The following is a 17655-nucleotide window of genomic DNA, read 5'->3' on the forward strand; positions in this document are numbered from 1 at the left end:
TGGAGAAAATGGGTCTCTTTTATTGTCCTTATTTGTTACAGGAGAAACCAGAGGCTCTGTCCTCATTAGCGGCTCATGCACTTTGCAAAATTTCCAGTCACACGAGGCAGGGGCTTTGGAAAGCGGGGAAGGATTGAAGCGGAGGGGTGCTCGGGCTGAGCTGGGTTCAAAAAGCAGAAGGTTCAAGTGGTTATTGTCAGTGTTAATTACCAGTGTTAATTCTAGCCCGATTCTGGTTCTTAAAGAGGCCAGGCCACAGATTTCTGAAACCAGAACTCACTGTGATCCAGGAATAAATACTATGACCATACAGTGTATTTCTCATTCCATCAGCTCTGAAGGAAGTTGGGATAACTGGCATGTGGAAATATGAATGGGGCAATCGGGTAGGGGTGTCAACATGAATATGGATATTTACTTGAAGGTACCAAGGATTAACCAAGGAGATGGATATTACTAGATCAGAACTTGGTTCAATGGAAGATGCGAGAGAAAAATATTTGTCCAACTAAACAACTGAGGAGCAGCAACACCTAATTTCAAGAGGTAAAGGGGGCAGGAGGGATGTAACAGGCTTCATGGAATCAGTTATCATTTTACTTAGGGTAAGAGCTGAGGTGGGGACAGATTGGGGGCGGATATGATCTGGATCCAAATGAGTGCGGTGAACCCAGTTATACAAACGAATAAAATGGCGCAGGGGATACACCATACTGTGTGTGTTTCAGGAACCAGCAGTTACGATGGAAAGCTTGCTTTGGCATTCAACACCCCCAGGGATCCTATATAAATGTCATCAAGGAAGGTGTTCCAAGGACTAACAGAGAGGCAACTCCAGCCTCCTCTCTTTGTGTTTGTAAAAGGAGCTCTAGTCTACACTGCCACCAGGGACAGAGGGCTAAAAAATGGACTCCTGCAACCTCTCTGTTGTTTTCTTGCAGCACAAGAGCACCCCTGGTCTGCAGTGGGAGCAATCTTCCATCGAGAATGCTATTGCCTCTGATTTGGCACTCACTTGGTCCTCCCACTCCTATCTCTCCACCCTGCCTCCATCCGCACGACGCCTTTTGTGTACATCAAAATGCTTATGGCGACTTTTACTCCTTTTCCGGGCCAGCTTCTTGCTGTGCTTGGAACAAAGACAAGCTGACAGGGAAACAGTTCCTCTTAGTGTATCATATTATATCAGCTGCTAGAGAGAGAGAGAGAGAGATGATGATGGACAGGAAGATTCAAACGTGTTAAAAGAAAGGCTTACAAATTTCCCAAAGTGCATTTTGATTTCGGAACGTGGATATGAGCACCGTGTTCTTTGCATTGCCTAACAGCCGCAAGGGTCTGCGAGGAGGAGGCCACTCCTTCACCTGAAGTAGCCCGCACCCCCTCCACTTCCTGCAAGAATAAAATCGACACCTCACCCGCCCCGCCCCCCATTGCCCACCTGCCCCAAGGCTCCCCCCGCTGAAGAGGACACTGGTTGCTGCAGGGGAAGGGGGGCTCCTAGTCTGCAGCCCGCCCCCTTGCGTTGACAGGGGCAGGCTGGAAATGCTGGCCATCGTCAGCTGTGCCAGTCAAGCAACAGCCCCCAGCTGCAGGGTCTGGGTGCCACTGTCTCGTTAGAGCAGATTCCTCTCATTTTGTCCCACAATGTTACGTTGGGTGTCAAACCACCTTCTTCCGCGCCGATCAAGAAATAAGTTGCATCCCCACTCGTCTGAAGACGTCATCAAATCCAGGGAGGAAAGATGGTGCCATATCCACTGGCTCCTGGGCACAGAACTCAGCACCTGCCCTCTTCCCCACCAGATTAGCTGTCTGCATCAATCCGGTGAGCTGTGGGGGTAGCAAAAAAAAGGGGAGAGGTGAGACTGTTTTATAGAGGCTGAGGTCAAGGCAAACTTGCAAAAGACCCACCACTGAGGGAGGTGTAAAGGCACTTTTTTTTAATAAGCAGTGGGCAACAGTGGGTTCACCCCCAGGAGACCCACATTGTGCTCCTCCCACCTCCTGCAAAATGGCAAAGGAGAGCAGGAAGCAGCCTGCCTCCAGCCCTACGCAGCATGCCACCATCCATGGGGGAAACTGGCAGAGAGGCCCCCAAACCAAATCCTTACACGAAAATCAATTTTGTGGGCCATGGCTCTAAGCTATCATAGCTGCAAAGTTGGGGATTCTGAAAATCTGGGTTTACCCTGCCCTGCTGCAGCCATGTACACAGGGGCATGAAGCATCCTCCAGAGGGGCAGGGCAGGGAAATGCTGCCATTCCTTTAGGAGCCAGAAGCTGCTCCTCAAACCAGCAGGAGTCACACTGCATGGAGTTGGCCGGCCATCTCTGGGCACTCAGGATAGGCCTCATCCTGAAGATGTGCAATATTTCTGCCGCCTTGGGGACTGGAAGCGTCCTCTCTACTTTGTTGATTTTATCAACTTTAAATTATTATTAACTTTAATTTGTTACACAAGCTATTACTTGTCCTCCACCAGCAGGCCCCATGGTGAGTTACAACAATTTCAGTTTTTAAAAACAGGTAAATCAGTCCCAGGAATATCTCCAGTGTCAAAGACCAAGGTACAAGAGGTGGGTCATTTGACAATGAAGTCAGGTTTAAGGGGTTCTCTGTGCATCCTCATAGTCATGCTTAAATTGCTGGAGGAAAGTCTTGAGATTCATGCCTTGGCTCCATGCAACAGAGTGTGCTGTGGCCACAACCCTCTCAAACTCACAGTCTCTGTCAGCGGGCTGAAAGAACATGAAGACAAAGGAGGCAGGAGTGAAATTTGGAGAGGTGTGTGTCGTCGTCATCCCCCTGACCTCATGAGTCCTTGCAAATGCAACCTTCTCATCCCCTGCCCATGTGGCAGCTCCTCAGTGGAAGGGCAACGGATGCCTTTACCAGGCCTGTAGAGGGGCTGGAAGTGGAAGCAGCAGACCAGGGCTTTGCTACTTACACTGCTTTGGTATCCGAAGGGCCTCGTTGTCGCCAGACATCACTTGATGCAGGACTCCTCGGAACTGGTAGAGGACTTTCAGGCTCTTGTCTTCCCCGACACAAGGGTCGTAGAACCCAGGCAGGCCGGCCTGCAAGAGAGGAATAGTCACACGCTGAGTCACGGAGAAGGGCGGTTATAGAGAGCTGATCATTAAGTGACTGGTTGGGCGCATCCTGAAACCTCCTGCCATTGGAAAACTCTGGATGGAAAAGTTTAACGCTCGGATATGGCCCCCAGCTTTGAATGATAAATTGACTCAGGAATGCAAGAGGGCCGGGGAGAAACACATGAAGGCAACTTTGCAGCAGTCTGGTGCCAGTTTATCTCTTCTAGAAACCTTAACAATAAACAGATCAATTTTACCGCCATCTAATCACCTAATCATCTAATTCCTTGAGTTCAGTTGATTCTTTTGATGCAGCTTAGTTGGCAGTTCTTCCTCTACTTGGAATTTGCTGTGTTTGGTGCTGTTTTTAACCCCTTTATGTTAAAAATTCCAATAAAAATGTAATTACAAAAAAGGAAGCGATGATGGTGGTTGTGCAGAAGTATGCACAGTGTGTAAGGGCTAGTGAACTTGTGCACGCACACACACCCCACAGAACCATTGTGAAGTTGACTCCTGCAGGTTCTCTGTGAACCAGAACCATTGTGAAGTTTGGCTTCTGTACCCTACTGGAAGTCCAACCAAAGGTTTACAAATCTCACCTCGTGATCGCATGGTTTGGGCTGACAGCCACCCCAAGGCACCCTCAGAAATCGAACAGGTGAGTTGTGTGGGCTAATCTGCTTCCCCACCTCCCTGCACACTGGCCTCCTCCTTACCTTGGATGCTTCTGTAAGGATGAGCTTGGAGTCTTTCACCAGGCACTGCAAGGGCACAGTCACGTCTATAACCTTCACCTTCTCGTTCCTTCTGCTCTGGTCATTGACGAATTTCCCATACCAGGCATTCACCACTATCAGGCCTGCATTGTTAACGAGAAGAAGCTGTTGGCTCAGAGAACACTTTCAGGAAACAGGGGAGCGCCCCCTCCCTCCAGGCAAGTAGAGAGAGAGAAAAAAAGAGAGGTCTGCCCAGGCCTCTCACTACATAAAATCAAAACAGATGAGCACACAAATCCCTCCACCGGGATAGAGGCTCCCCTTTTGAGATTCCATATATTATTCCACCTTAGAGGCTAGGACCTTGATTTATTTTTTAAATAACTACTGAGGTTCTTGGGTTGCTGATTTCTGCGACTAGTACCAAACCCTGAGCTAGCACAGTACAATAATAGGAGATGCCTTACACTGAGCAAGCTCAAGCTCAGCTTCATCCATGCCAATGGGAATAGGCTCTCCAGGGATTCAGACATTCTGGCCCTACCCGCCACCCATATGGGATGGATATGCCCTTGCAGATAAACTAGAACCAATTCGGCATTCCAGGATCATTAAAGCAAACGTTCTGGGACACAACCTCTTTCCACTTAGTGTTTCCTGTTCCAATAAGAGCAGTAAGCAACACAGTAGCATTTACGAACCCAAACAGAAGTGTGCAACCGCCTCAAATGCCTGCAGGGCAGACTTGGGTGGAAGGGAAATCAGCACTCCTTACCCATCCTGGCTTCTTCGGTCTCAATAATTCTCCGGACAGATTCCTGCATCAGCCGCACCTAAGCAAGGGGAAAGACCAGGATTCGGCATCAAAAGAAGAAGGCTTATTGATTGTGTTTGCAAATATTCTTAAAGGGAAAAAGGAGGAGGAGGAGGAGGCCTTTATAGGGACTGCACTTGTGTAAAACCAACATGTGAGCCAGGAATGGTATAAGCTCTGTCTCTTCCATCACAGGAGGCTGCAGAAGGTTGCCCTCCAACTTGTGGAAAGCAACAGGGATGGCGGATCTTTGGGCATTTTGGGGTTGGTTTTGTGTGTGAGAACACCTGAAAGGGGAGCCCCTAGAATGTGTTGCTCAGAGGCAGAGAGGCAAAGTGGGAGCTGCAGAAATAGGACAATCAAGCGCAAGACCCAACTCCTCTGGGAACCTCATAAAAACAAGACCGGAGGGAAGGGCCAAGGCTTGGTGGGGGGCGTGTTCTCCTTCAACACACTATGCTACAAGGGGCACGAGGAGGAATAGGATGTCAGCAAGAGCAAGGCTTGCTCAGCAGCTGCAGAGGTTGTGCTGCCTACATGCTCCCAAGCATAACTTTGCAAGCACTAGAAACATATTTCACAGAGAGAGGTGAATTTCTGCACTTGTGTCTGGAATTGCGTCACACTCGCAATTTCTCCAGGGTTGCAGGACAAGGTGTTCTCCAAAAAGTGGTGCCAGGTTCTCTCGCCTGCCTCTGATCTGGAAGGCCTCCTTACCACATTCGATTGGAGCCTGTCATTGTAACTCAGCCAGGAGGGATGCGCACTCTGCAGCCTGCCCAGAGGCATTTGGATTAATTCTCCCTGCACTCCTGTCTGGATGCTGGCACTGCCCGGAGGTGACCAGGCAAAGTCTCTCTCTCTTTCAGCCTTGATAATGAAGATTTGTTGTAACAAGAAATACATTAGCAAGGGCTAGATTTACTAGTGGCCTTGTGGATGCTTGTCATCAAGAGGCAGGGTCAGAATATCTGAAATAAGTGAGAACCTTAGACGCTGAATGAGACCAAGATGGAAACATCTAGCCCAGTACTGTGCATCTCATAAGACATCACTTGGAAGCGCACATACCAGGTGAAGGAGGCAAATGACAAATGAACTGATGTCAGGTACTAAACCTGGGACATGTAAAGCATATGATCCATGAGAGACATGGCCCTGGCCCCCAAAACTGGCTACAGTCACACTCCTGCACGTGTTCTGTTTTTGAAAACACACACATGCTCTCTCTCTCTCCAGTAAAGGCAGGCGATGAGGCAATTAAAACAGACTCAGTTACATAAAAACCTGATTAAAAACAAAATAAACCCAATGCTTTCAAAAATGAAAATAAAAAAAATTTCTTCCAGTAGCACCTTAAAGACCAACTAAGTTAGTTCTTGGTATGAGCTTTCGTGTGCATGCACACTTCTTCAGATACACTGAAACAGAAGTAGTATTGTTGGGAAGATTATTTAAAGATTGTATTTTCCTCAGAAAATCTGTGGTGTCACGTACATAGCTGGGAGCACTGATGGCATATGGTTTCAGAACAGAGTCCATATAACCGGAGACACCCACTGTAATAGTGCCAATACCTGAAATGATGGGGCGTCCTGGATTTCCTGGTTTGTGTATTTTAGGTAGAAGATAGAAAGTTCCTGGTCGAGGTTCTGTTTCAGTGTATCTGAAGAAGTGTGCATGCACACGAAAGCTCATACCAAGAACTACCGTATTTTTTGCACCATAACACTCACTTTTTTCCTCCTAGAAAGTAAGGGGAAATGTCTGTGCGTGTTATGGAGGGAATGCCTACGGATGGCGGGGGGGATCTGCTGCAGTCGTGAGCAGAGGATCCATGGTTCCCCTTTCTTCCCTCCTCCATGGCTCGCTTTGAAACAGCAAAGCGGGAGAAGAGCCGCTGAGTGGGGAGGAGAGAGGGACAGAGAGCCTGCTTTTTTAAAGGAGCAAAGCGGGAGAGGAGAGGAGCCTTCTCCCCTTATACCACTCTTCATTATTAGCAGCATCCTTCTCCACCCACCCCACGCGTGCTCCTTGTCCCTTGAGTGCTTTTCCTTTCCTCCCCACTTAAAACGTGGTTACAAAGCATGGATCCACATGGATCATCAGGATTTTTGCATTGGGCTACTCCAAACTCACTGTCAGATCACGTCTGTGGCCACAGCATGAACCACAAAAATCATACATCCACTGTTTCGTTTAGAATATTTTTTTTCTTGTTTTCCTCCTCTAAAAACTACATGCGTGTTATGGTCGGGTGCGTGTTATAGAGCGAAAAATACGGTAACTTAGTTGGTCTTTAAGGTGCTACTGGAAGAAAATTTTTTTATTTTGACTATGGCAGACCAACACGGCTACCTATCTACTTCAAAAATGAAGACAGCCAAGAGCGACAGTGAAAATTTGTGAGAGGGCTACACAAAACTCACAAGGGTGAGTTAGGAAGCAGCAACTCACCAGACCTCCTCAAACACCCACCCACACTGTATTTTCAGTTGTCAGAGTGATTTTTGAAGGGAAGAAAAGCCCTTGAGATGAAGCCCAGATCAATTATTCCAAGGAGGAAGTGCGCAGAGAACCCTAAATTATCCAGGAATGGGGAAGGAAGCAAGACTTGAGACTCACTGCGGCTTCTGCTTCCTGTTTCTTCTGGAAAGTGTCGCTGGCCGTGCTCTCCCGCTGCTTCTCCAATTCTCTAACGTTCAGACAGGGGAGAGGAAGGAAGAGGGTTTCATTGTAATCTGGGCACCTGCCTCCCTTCCCACTTTCCCCCAACCAATTCCCTGAGAGAAGCAGCCATGCCGCACGAAGGCTGGGCCAGCTAGTGCATTAAGGATGGCAGAGAGACAGAACAACCTGACTCATGCAAGTCAAGGCCAGTGAAACGAGCAGGAGCTAGACAGGAACGCTGCTTACTTCTCTGCTGGTCTTGCAAGTACAGTGGTACTTCGGGTTAAGTACTTAATTCATTCCGGAGGTCCATTCTTAACCTGAAACTGTTCTTAACCTGAAGCACCACTTTAGCTAATGGGGCCTTATGCTGCGGCTGCGCCGTCGGAGCCCGATTTCTGTTCTTATCCTGAAGCAAAGTTCTTAACCAGAAGCGCTATTTCTGGGTTAGCGGAGTGTGGAACCTGAAGCGTATGTAACCAGAGGTACCACTGTATCAAGGGCCCCCAAAGCAGAAGGGCTTCCCAATGATGATGGATTGCATCTCATGTTAATTGGCGAGAGCAGGAAGGTATCCTCTGGACGGTTTTCTATGCAAGTCACAGAAATGCTCCCTTTGCAGCCCAGAGTCTGGTTCCTTCTTCTTGCTCCAAAAATCCCTCCACCCTCTGTGGAAAAGGGTAGGAGGGTGTTCCCCCCACCCTCTGCCAAACCACCACCCCTGCTTCCCCCACAGTGGGCGGCCAGAAACTTCCAGAAGGACCGCTAGAAGGCCTGTAATGCTACAAACCTCGCTTGCTGCCCCAACCCCGGCAGCTTGTTTCCAGGGATATACTGCCTCTGATGTAGACACTGGGCAGCCCTAAACTCCATCACCAGCTGCCTTTGCTGTGCTGTGCCCTGCAGGTCAGTCCCACCTCTATCCTCCCCCAGTGCATGCTGGGAATGCTTTCGGGGCACTCACTTCTCCTTCTGCGCCCTCAGGTAAGGCCTGATGATGAGCCTGTGCATGGCGAAGTAGATGACGAGGGGCCCCGCCGTGGCGTAGAAGACCGCGCTGGGCAGCAGCTGGTCCGTCAAGTGGATGGGGAAGAAGTAGGTCTGGCTGGCTCGGTTCAGCCTGAGATGCGGGGGAAAGAAGAGCAGTTAGCTGGCAAGGCAGGCACAGAGAACCTGCAGGAGGCCAGGGGAGGGAGAGAGAGAGCGTGCCCGACTCTCTGGTTCCTTGTCCTGCTCAGTCATCTGCTGCCAGGTTGCAATGGGACTTTGGTGATCCTGGTGTGGCAAGGGATGGCTTGAGTGGCGGGAGACCCACAGCCAGAACTTTAGAGCAGTAAGAGGAGGGCCCCAAACCTGCCCAGCTAGATGACACATGTCTGCCCAGGCACACAAATTTAAGGCAATCCCTCCTCCATGTTTCATTACTCAAGGCTGCTGAGCTCTTTTAGCAGGGGGCGGGAAGAGAGAGAGAGAGACAGGCTCTGAAGTCCGACCACTGATCTTCCCACTTTTCCCAGGCCGTTCTGCTGTGTTCTGGAGCCCTCTGCTGGCAAAACTGAAACATGCCAACCAGAATGACAGCGGCACATGTTGTGATCAGTGTCTCCAGCAGACACAGCTTTAACAGGTATCTGGTTGTTAGACATACTGTGTTGCCCCGAAGGTGAACTTGCTCCAGAAGCTATGCTGACACCATGTGAGTACTCAACATAACCCTACAATTCACTGGAAGTAGCTGTAGCTCATATATGTTTACAAATGCCTGCTTTGATATCCTAATCGGCCTAGCTTTCATGGTACCCCTATCTGTGGGAACTGGGATGTTCTGAGTGCCTTCCACCTGTACCCCTGGTCAGCTGGCTGACGTAAACTGCCTTAGTGTATAAATGTGTATAAAGCATGTGCTTTAGGCTGGGTGCAGACAGTCCATCGTCGGACAAGCCACCTCTTTGCTGTGGAGACTACTTGCTGTAGCGTTCATCCCACATCTGCAAGGGCAAGGGGAACTGACAGGCTGCTTCTCGTTGTAGGTCCATTTCTTTTCTTTAATAAAGCATTAGAACTGATCTTCCCTGGCACTTCCGCAAATCTTGAAGTCCTAGAGCCCTCCTCTGGCTCTATGGCCTGGGTGCAGGTCAACACACAAACATAGTGTGATCTTCTGAACTACTAGTCCCTTGGAGGGGCAAGGCCCAGGGGCTTGAGGAGCTCACAGTGGGCATCGTGCCGAGAAGTGGGACTTGGCAAGGGGTCCCAAGCATGCCAACCCTTACATGCAGCTCAGTCCAGTGGCTTTCCATGAAGTCCCTCGGCAAGTACCAGCAGCAAAATGCAAGACCAGAGGCAGGAGGAGCCGCTCCCTAGAGCAACCTTCCCCAACCTGGTCTGATGACTGCTGCTGTCCAGTGCACCCAGAGCACACCAGTCTATGGAAAGCAGCCTCAGAACTCAGGCTACCAACTCACTTGATTTTCAGAGAGACTCCCTGGGGTACACCCACACTGACGGTGGCTCCAAGGACGCTGTGCCTGGAGATTTTCCGCTCCGCCCCATATTCCACGATGGTCCCAAAGAAACCAGCTCTGAAACAAAAGCATTTGGGAACAATAAGCAGAGGGACAGGCTCTGCCTCTCGGGATCACCGGGTCTCATCTTCTGCATACCTCGCCAACTCACCCCCTTGCCTGATGGGTCTCCCCCTCTAGAATGAAAGAGGCACTGAGGCAGCACCTGACATGCCTGCTACATCTGGTTTCCAGATAGTGAGCACTGCGGCTGCAGAAGGATGCCAACCTCTTGCCCATGCATCCTTAAATCAACCGTTGCAAGAGGCTGACTCCCTTGCACAAACCCCTATGCCAAAAGCTGCCTCCTGCCTGCTAGTTATACCTGCCAGGGGCAAACCTCTGGGCTGGGACTTACTTGAGAGATCCTTTCACTCGCGTCTGATCCTCGTCCTGAAATTTGTGCTGGTAACTGACCATCATGAAGGAGTGAGGGATGCCCAGCTGTGGCATGAGAGAAACGGGAAGGTCAGTCAACCCTCTTCCTTCACTTCTGTCTCCCTCGCTTTCACCCACATATGCCAACACACTTCCTGTCCCTTGCCTACTGGCGGTAGATCCCAGGCGGACGAAAGGGAGCCACTTCTCCATACTATGCCTAATTCATTCATGCAACTCACTGTCAGGAGACGCAGTTGTGGTTTAGGTAACCACGTGGTTTAGGGTAGGGTTGTTCACAATAGCTATACATGGCCATGTTCAGAGACCACGCTGTGGAGCGTGGCTCAGGTATAAACAGTTGGGTGGCCCACACAGATTCCTCAGGAGTGGATGAAGCCTCATCCTCCTCTTAATCCCCAGAGTCACACACCAGTCAGCAGATCCAAAGAGGTGACTTATCAATTCAAAGTGCTCCACTTCAACTCAAAAGACTCCCTTAGTTGCCAGAACAGGTCTCCCCCACCCTCAAAGAGCAGACAGTCATTGCAAAGAACAGTTGGAGCCAAAGGATGGAGGGCCGCCCTACCTGAAACGCCATTGTGAAGTGGCTGGTTTTGGTGTCCCGGACGATGCTCGTATTCATTGCCGACTGAATGCCCCAGCGCCACTGCAAGTAGCCCATGGTGTTCTTGTCCAGGTTCCTTGCCAGGACGGTTGTAAGGCCCGGGCGGATCCCTCGGGAGGAGAACTGCAGTGCACAGTTTGTCGTGACGAAGCTGCGAACAAGGGGATGGCAGGAAGAGGCTTAGAAGGAAAATCCTCTCAGTGAAACCGAAAGGTTTTCCCTCTTCTGTTTAGGCAACTGCTGCTCAAGAGGAGCCTCTCTCCCCAGCTACACCCTGCTCCCTAACTACAGCCACATCCATTCCCTTCTTAAGGCCAGGAGAGCTTGAGGTGTGCAGCAGACAAGTTATCCCAGCTTCAATTAGAGCCTCCGACTTAAAGATGGACATGCACGCCTCCTCCTCCTCCAGCAACATCTCTTGGGAGTTGGGAAAGGAGAAGAGGAGGATTATCAGCTTGGGATTCTGGAAGCTGTTCAAAGCTCCGTCATGCTCTGATGTGTACATAGATCCCCACACACCAAACCAAGCTGCCCTGTTCTCTTCAGGGGCAAAACGCCAGCCAACAGCACACTCTCTACCTCTGCTCTCTAGGAAATGTGCTGGGCCTGAAGAATGGAGTCAGCTGCACGTTATGCCAAGGACAAGTTGACACAGGGGCCAGCTCAAGGGTCTCGGTTGGCTCTGCCAGAGTCAGCCCACAGGGCGACTGGGCCCTATCCATTCCAACTGCTGCATGCCCACACAACAGATGCCAGGAATTAAACAGTAATGAGCGGCAGTTACTGGCCCCCGTGTTGCAGTTCACTATTGCGATGCCCTTACTTCTGCTAGCCCAGGCATGTACCGTCATCTCTGCTGACACTTGTAGATCTAGGAAATGCATGGAGTCAGTTATTAGCTGGCCACTGGTCTGTGGCAGAGCACAGGTGTTGCAGGCCGGTCCCTGGTGTTATAAGAATTCTAAGGTCTCAAATATAGAATAAATGTTCATAAATGTACAAGGCAAACACACATACTTAAGTATATAAACCATGTGTCTGAAATAGTACAGGAGAAGCCATTTTGACTCTCCCAAATTGACCTCAAATATTTCTCTGCAAGGAGGAAGGAAATGGGAAAAGCTTTCCAATTGTCTTTGGATTGTAGGGGCTTACACCTCCCTGAAAATACAGTCTGGAAAGTATTCGTTAGGCTGAGCAAACTATATTTGTAAGAAATTCAGGATTCAATATTTGTAAGAGATAAAGGAACTAAAGTATTTACCATCTCAAAGGAATGGCCAGGCTACTCAGAAAATGCAATCAAGTAAGGCATTATCAGGTATCCTGGCAGACAGGAATGAAGCAACACTCTCACATTTCTGCTGGAGACTGCCTCCTTCTGTGATGTATGTATGATGTTTAGGAGGGGGGTCTTGGGCTTTGAAAAGGCTTTGAAAAGTCTTTACAGGGACTTGCGCACCATTGTTCAGGGTTCTCCTCCCTCCTGCGTGTGGTGAGTGGGGACCCTGTTGTAACAGTTTACTAGCCGCCTTTCCTTTCAATATACTCTGGTTGGCCACTGCTTTCTCTCTGACCGATAGAGATCTCTCGAGGGACTCTCTATGGGCTCTAGATACCCCATAAGGGAATTAAGAGGTATTTTCTTATAACACTGGCAGCTCCAGGCCAAAGACCCAAGACAGCTGCTGCCTATCAATGATGACAGCACTGGGCAGCTTTGGATGAGTGCGATAGTTGGCCCTGCCCTTGCTGCCCACTAGGAACTGAACTGGAAGCTGTCAAAAGTGGCAACTTTTCCAATATTTCCTTTTGGAAAGTTCTGAGCTAAGGCAGAAGCAAAGGCCATCTTCTGGCCACAGAGGGATATTGCACCCCTGTAAAGAAGAGGCTCATGAGGATGGACAAGCAGGATTCAAGGGCAAGCACACTCTCCCCTCCTGCCGTTTCCAGCAACTGGCATTCAGAAGCATTTATCGTCTCCAACCGTGGAGGCAGAGCAGAGCCATCGATCCAAGTTTAGTCCTAACCTGCAAGCCACTTTGAATATTTTAAACTTCCTGTGTAAGCTTTTCTCTTTCCCATACTACACTCCTTTTTGCATTTTCCCCTCTCTCACCTCTAACAAACAAAATGACAACTGGAGGGTCAAGGAAAATCCAGCCGGAACAGAAATAGAGAGGAATACACGTGGGCGAGAAATTCAGGGATCCCTCTCTTTGGTAGTTGGCGCTAACTCCCAGGGGTTGCCAGAGTACACCTGGCAGGGGAAATGGGGCTGGGGCTCAAGCAACACAAGGGGCAACATGGTGACCCCTGCTGCCTCTCCCAAGTTCAATTTGTGCTTGGGGAGAGTTCATGCAGCCGGCGGGGGGGGGGGGGAGGTTTCCCTACTAATATTGACTTGTCCTTTTGAGAAAGAGAGAATGAAAGAAGAGGGAGAGACACTTGATCCTCTTTCCTGCCCTTTCCAAACTGTAGGGCCTACGAGAGGCAGCTGTTTGTCTCACTGGAAGGCCAGGGACACTTTGCAGGCACCTGCTCCTGTTTCAAGACTATACTTTGCGGCATCAGCTGAAAAGCACTTTCATATGGAGATGCTAGACGGACCTTGGCTCCACCATGAGCCTCTTTCATAAGGAAGAACGTAATACAGTGGTACCTCGGGTTACAGACGCTTCAGGTTACAGACACTGCTAACCCAGAAATAGTACCTTGGGTTAAGAACTTTGCTTCAGGATGAGAACAGAAATCGCGCAGCAGCGGAGCAGCGGCAGTGGGAGACCCCATTAGCTAAAGTGGTGCTTCAGGTTAAGAACAGTTTCAGGTTAAGAATGGACCTCCAGAAATAATTAAGTTCTTAACCCAAGGTACCACTGTACAGCAAACGATTCTACATCTCTGAATCCATAGGTTTGACATGGTTACATTATTTACATTTCAGCCTGCCATGTATTTTCTGAGAGAGACACCAGGGCCCTGAAAGAAAAGGTAACCATAAGATGGAAAACTGGCTTCCTACTGGTTTCAGACTCTGAATGGCACTGTGGGTGGTTAATATCAGTGCCACTGTGTATGTTGTCTGGTTGCCTGTAGATGCAAGAGACACATAGAGATAGTGATGAATAATTGGTTGCATATTCTGTTTTTTAAGGTTTGATGTTTGGTTGTATTTTTATATAAGCTGCAAGCTGCCCAAAGTGGCTGGGAAAAAACAGCCAGATGGGTGGGATATAAATGAAATAAAATAAAAATAATAACATCACAAAACAGTCCTGTTGTTTCTAGTGTTGGGAGGGTGTCCTCCGCCCCTTTCTAAGTCTTACCATCTTTGTGTAAGATTCCGAAACACCTTCAGGCCAAACAAAGGCCCCTGGAGGTCTCCAGCCCCGAACTCTATCTGCACAAAAAGAAGATGGACAAGAGTTAGGAAGCAACAGCTACAGAGGTGAGATCAGCGTGACTCAGTTAAGCTCTGGGGCTGGTCAGAGAGCTCAATGTCATGAGCTGCCCACAGCCCTTCACCGGTACAAGCTGCCTCTAACAAGCTTCCTCTGTGGCAGCTACTTGGACGCCTGGATAGGCGCTGGAGTGTATGGCCAGGGAGAGGAGGCAGGTGGTGCTTCCTCCCCTGGAACACGGCGGTGCTCACAGCAGGAAGTTATCTGTGCAAGTCCACATGGTAGCCTAGTCCAGCACAGTGACATCGCCCAGCTTCGAGAGAGTGAAAAAAAAAGGGGCCCTGGGTGCCCTAAAAAAAGGGAAATCAGTGACCTCTCACCAACAGGGAAGGAATAGGTGCAGTAGCAGCCCAGAAGGCTCAAAACACAGCAAGAAACAGGGTGAAAACTGGGAGAAAGCAGTCCTCTTACCTCTCCCCAGCCTTTGGCAGACGTCACACGCCTCAGAGCCAAGTTCACAGAGCCGCCTCCATTCCCGTTCTGTGTTGAGAGGTTTCCCGACAATATCGCAGTGTCTGTGGCCGTCAGTGGAGCCTGCAAGAGAAAGGCAGCTGTCTTGTTGCAGCTCATAGGAGTCCTGCACAATTTACAGCAGGCCTAACTCTCAGTGGCAGGTGTCACCAAAAGCAGACCCACCTGGATGGCACCCCTTTACAGTCTCCCATATAAATGGCCTCACCTGAGTGGGTACAGGGATTGTGTAACGTAACTCTGTGTGCACTGATGCTCTCTGCACACAGGAGACAAGTTCATGGAGGAGAAAGCTATTGATGGCAAGCCATGACATCTGTGCTCCGCCTCCACACTTAAGAGGCAGCAATGCTTCTGAATACCAGTTGTTAGAAACCACAGGACAGGAGAGTGTTCTTGCGCTTGGTTCCTGCTTGCAGGTTCCCTGCAAGCATTTGGTTGGCCACAGTGAGAAATACACTCTATGCCCCAACACTGTGTGGCCTCATCTACGTGGGTAGAATGTGTGCTGCACGGATGCTCTCTGCATGTAGGAGGGGTGGACATACATGCCCAAGACGTGGAATCAGATTAACCGGTGAATTTGAGGGCAATCATCTGCTGCAGATTAGCCAAGACTCGAGGTGTGATGATTCAACCAAACTACTGAATAAGTCCACTGTATGCTCTCTTTACACTCAGCCTCCTGGCATTCGACCCCTCTCAGAAGCTGCGCTGTTGACTAGTTTTATGAATGCCCCTCCGCCGCTTGCTGTCCTTGGCGTGTCCCGGAATGCTCCATCATATTGCAGCTCAACTAACAGTGGGCAGGGGATGCTGACCAAGTGTGCAGAAGAAGCAGAGAAGAGTCTTTGGGTTTCCCCACTACTACTAACAGTGGGACGCAGGTGGCGCTGTGGTCTAAACCACTGAGCCTCTTGGGCTTGCCGTGCGATGGGGTGAGCTCCTGTTGCTCTATCAGAGCTTCTGTCAACCTAGCTGTTCAAAAGCAATACCAATGCAAGTAGATAAATAGGTACTGCTGCGGCGGGAAGGTAAACAGCGTTTCCATGCGCTCTGGTTTCCGTCACGGTGTTCTGTTGCGCCCGAAGCAGTTTAGTCATGCTGGCCACGAAAGCTGTCTGTGGACAAACACTGGCTCCCTCAGCCTGAATTGTGAGATAAGCGCCACACCTTTGACTGGACTTAACCATCCAGGGGTCCTTTACCATACCTTTTCTTTACTAGTACTAACACCCTCTGCCTGGGATACAGCTTTTGAGCAACACACGCGAGAGCCTGTGAATACTCTCTGCTTCCAGAGATAGGAGGTGTGTGGCATACAAATGGGGTGCCCAAGCACAGCACTTGAGCGCATGAGAGACTCTGACAGCACATGGGCTCAGCCGCAAGTGAACCTTCCCTTCCCCACTTCCTCCGGTGCCATTTCGAAACGGATAATTGCATCCCTGAGCCAGATTTCATTTCCCGTTGCTCTGTGCTGAGGTGCCTCATTAACAGAGAAACCCTTTTTAATTTCTCTCTCTTTCTCTTTCTCTCTCTCTCTCTCTCGCTCTCTCTCTCTCTCTCACACACACACACGTACTTTACCTCAATGGACTGCGATATGTGCATTTTGTTAATTTCAACATGGGGAAAGCTGCTCCCTGGCACTTCTTCGTACTCCTCATCGTACCGATCAAAGAGGTCAGTGGCGTCTATTCCAACGCTAATTGTCCCCTGGAGAAACAAAGAAACAAGCCCTTGGTGTTAAATGGCATTGTGCTCAGCTGTTTCAGTGCCTTGCTCTCTTCAGCGCCCAGTCTTCTTCTGCCTGGAACAGCAAGAAATACCTTTGCTCTGCCATTGCCTTTGCAAGCCCTTCTGAAAACCCACTCCCCTAGAAGAGGAAGAAGAGTTTGGATTTGATATCCCGCTTTATCACGACCCGAAGGAGTCTCAAAGCGGCTAACAATCTCCTTTCCCTTCCTCCCCCACAACAAACACTCTGTGAGGTGAGTGAAGCTGAGAGACTTCAGAGAAGTGTGACTAGCTTAAGGTCACCCAGCAGCTGCATGTGGAGGAGCAGGGAAGCGAACCCGGCTCACCAGATTACAAATCCATTGCTCCTATCTTTGACTTAACCTCCCAATGCTCACTCACAGCTGCAGTTCCTTACATTCATCCCTATTCCTTGTTGGGGAAAACCTTAGTTCGTTACCAGAGACCTTAATGCTGAAAGACATGGGCCATTTTTAAGCACCTTCAAATGGTCATCCCTTTTTATCCCTTGGATAAAAAAGAAAGAGGAGGTTTTTCCCTGCCAGGACTGAGTCTATAATACGAAGCGGCTTGTTTAACATGGGTGAAAGACTGGATAAAATTAGAAAACACCAATCTCTTAGACTTAGAAGGTTTTGATAATAGGTACGGGTGGCACTCGTACCTATGGTATGAGAAGGTGAAAGTTCACAAGGGTTTTCTAAACCATATAATCAGAGGATCAATATTTCAAGTTTGGGAAAGAAACAAAGACCTATTGGAAAGGAAAACCCCTTGGTGGATTTCACCAATAGAAGTTTTAACTATCAAAAAAGTTAATATGGAAGGGAAAAAAGCTACTTATGAAGAACTAATCAAAAAGACAGATCAAGATATAAAACTCAAACCGTATAAAGAGGTAGAGAATTTATATACAGGATGGTTACAGTATCACCAAGTTAATGATCTACTAAAAGAAGATAAAAGGAAAAAGGGATTCGAGGATAAGAAATCTAAATTTAATATTGACATTCTAGAAGGTAAAAATAAATTATTATCAAAAACATACGATTTATTATTGGATTGGTATACGAAAGACGAAGAGATAAAG

General features: G+C 49.0%; 1 protein-coding gene across 1 annotated transcript in view; it reads right to left on the reverse strand.

Moving 5' to 3' along the window:
- Positions 1-17655, reverse strand: part of DNAJC11 (DnaJ heat shock protein family (Hsp40) member C11) — a 61827-nt gene continuing 44172 nt past the window's right edge. The window contains exons 5-16 of the mRNA XM_081201562.1: positions 16395-16523; positions 14745-14867; positions 14199-14272; positions 10834-11023; positions 10225-10310; positions 9768-9884; positions 8267-8422; positions 7258-7327; positions 4594-4651; positions 3819-3961; positions 2952-3081; positions 1-1833 (exon numbers count right to left, since the gene is read on the reverse strand). Coding sequence (XP_081057688.1) covers positions 1808-1833; positions 2952-3081; positions 3819-3961; positions 4594-4651; positions 7258-7327; positions 8267-8422; positions 9768-9884; positions 10225-10310; positions 10834-11023; positions 14199-14272; positions 14745-14867; positions 16395-16523 — 1302 coding nt within the window. The 3' untranslated portion in view covers positions 1-1807. The remainder of the gene's footprint in view (positions 1834-2951; positions 3082-3818; positions 3962-4593; positions 4652-7257; positions 7328-8266; positions 8423-9767; positions 9885-10224; positions 10311-10833; positions 11024-14198; positions 14273-14744; positions 14868-16394; positions 16524-17655) is intronic.

This window comes from Podarcis bocagei (assembly GCF_964188305.1).
Source record: "Podarcis bocagei genome assembly, chromosome: 7".
In the NCBI taxonomy this organism is placed as follows: Eukaryota; Metazoa; Chordata; class Lepidosauria; order Squamata; family Lacertidae; genus Podarcis; species Podarcis bocagei.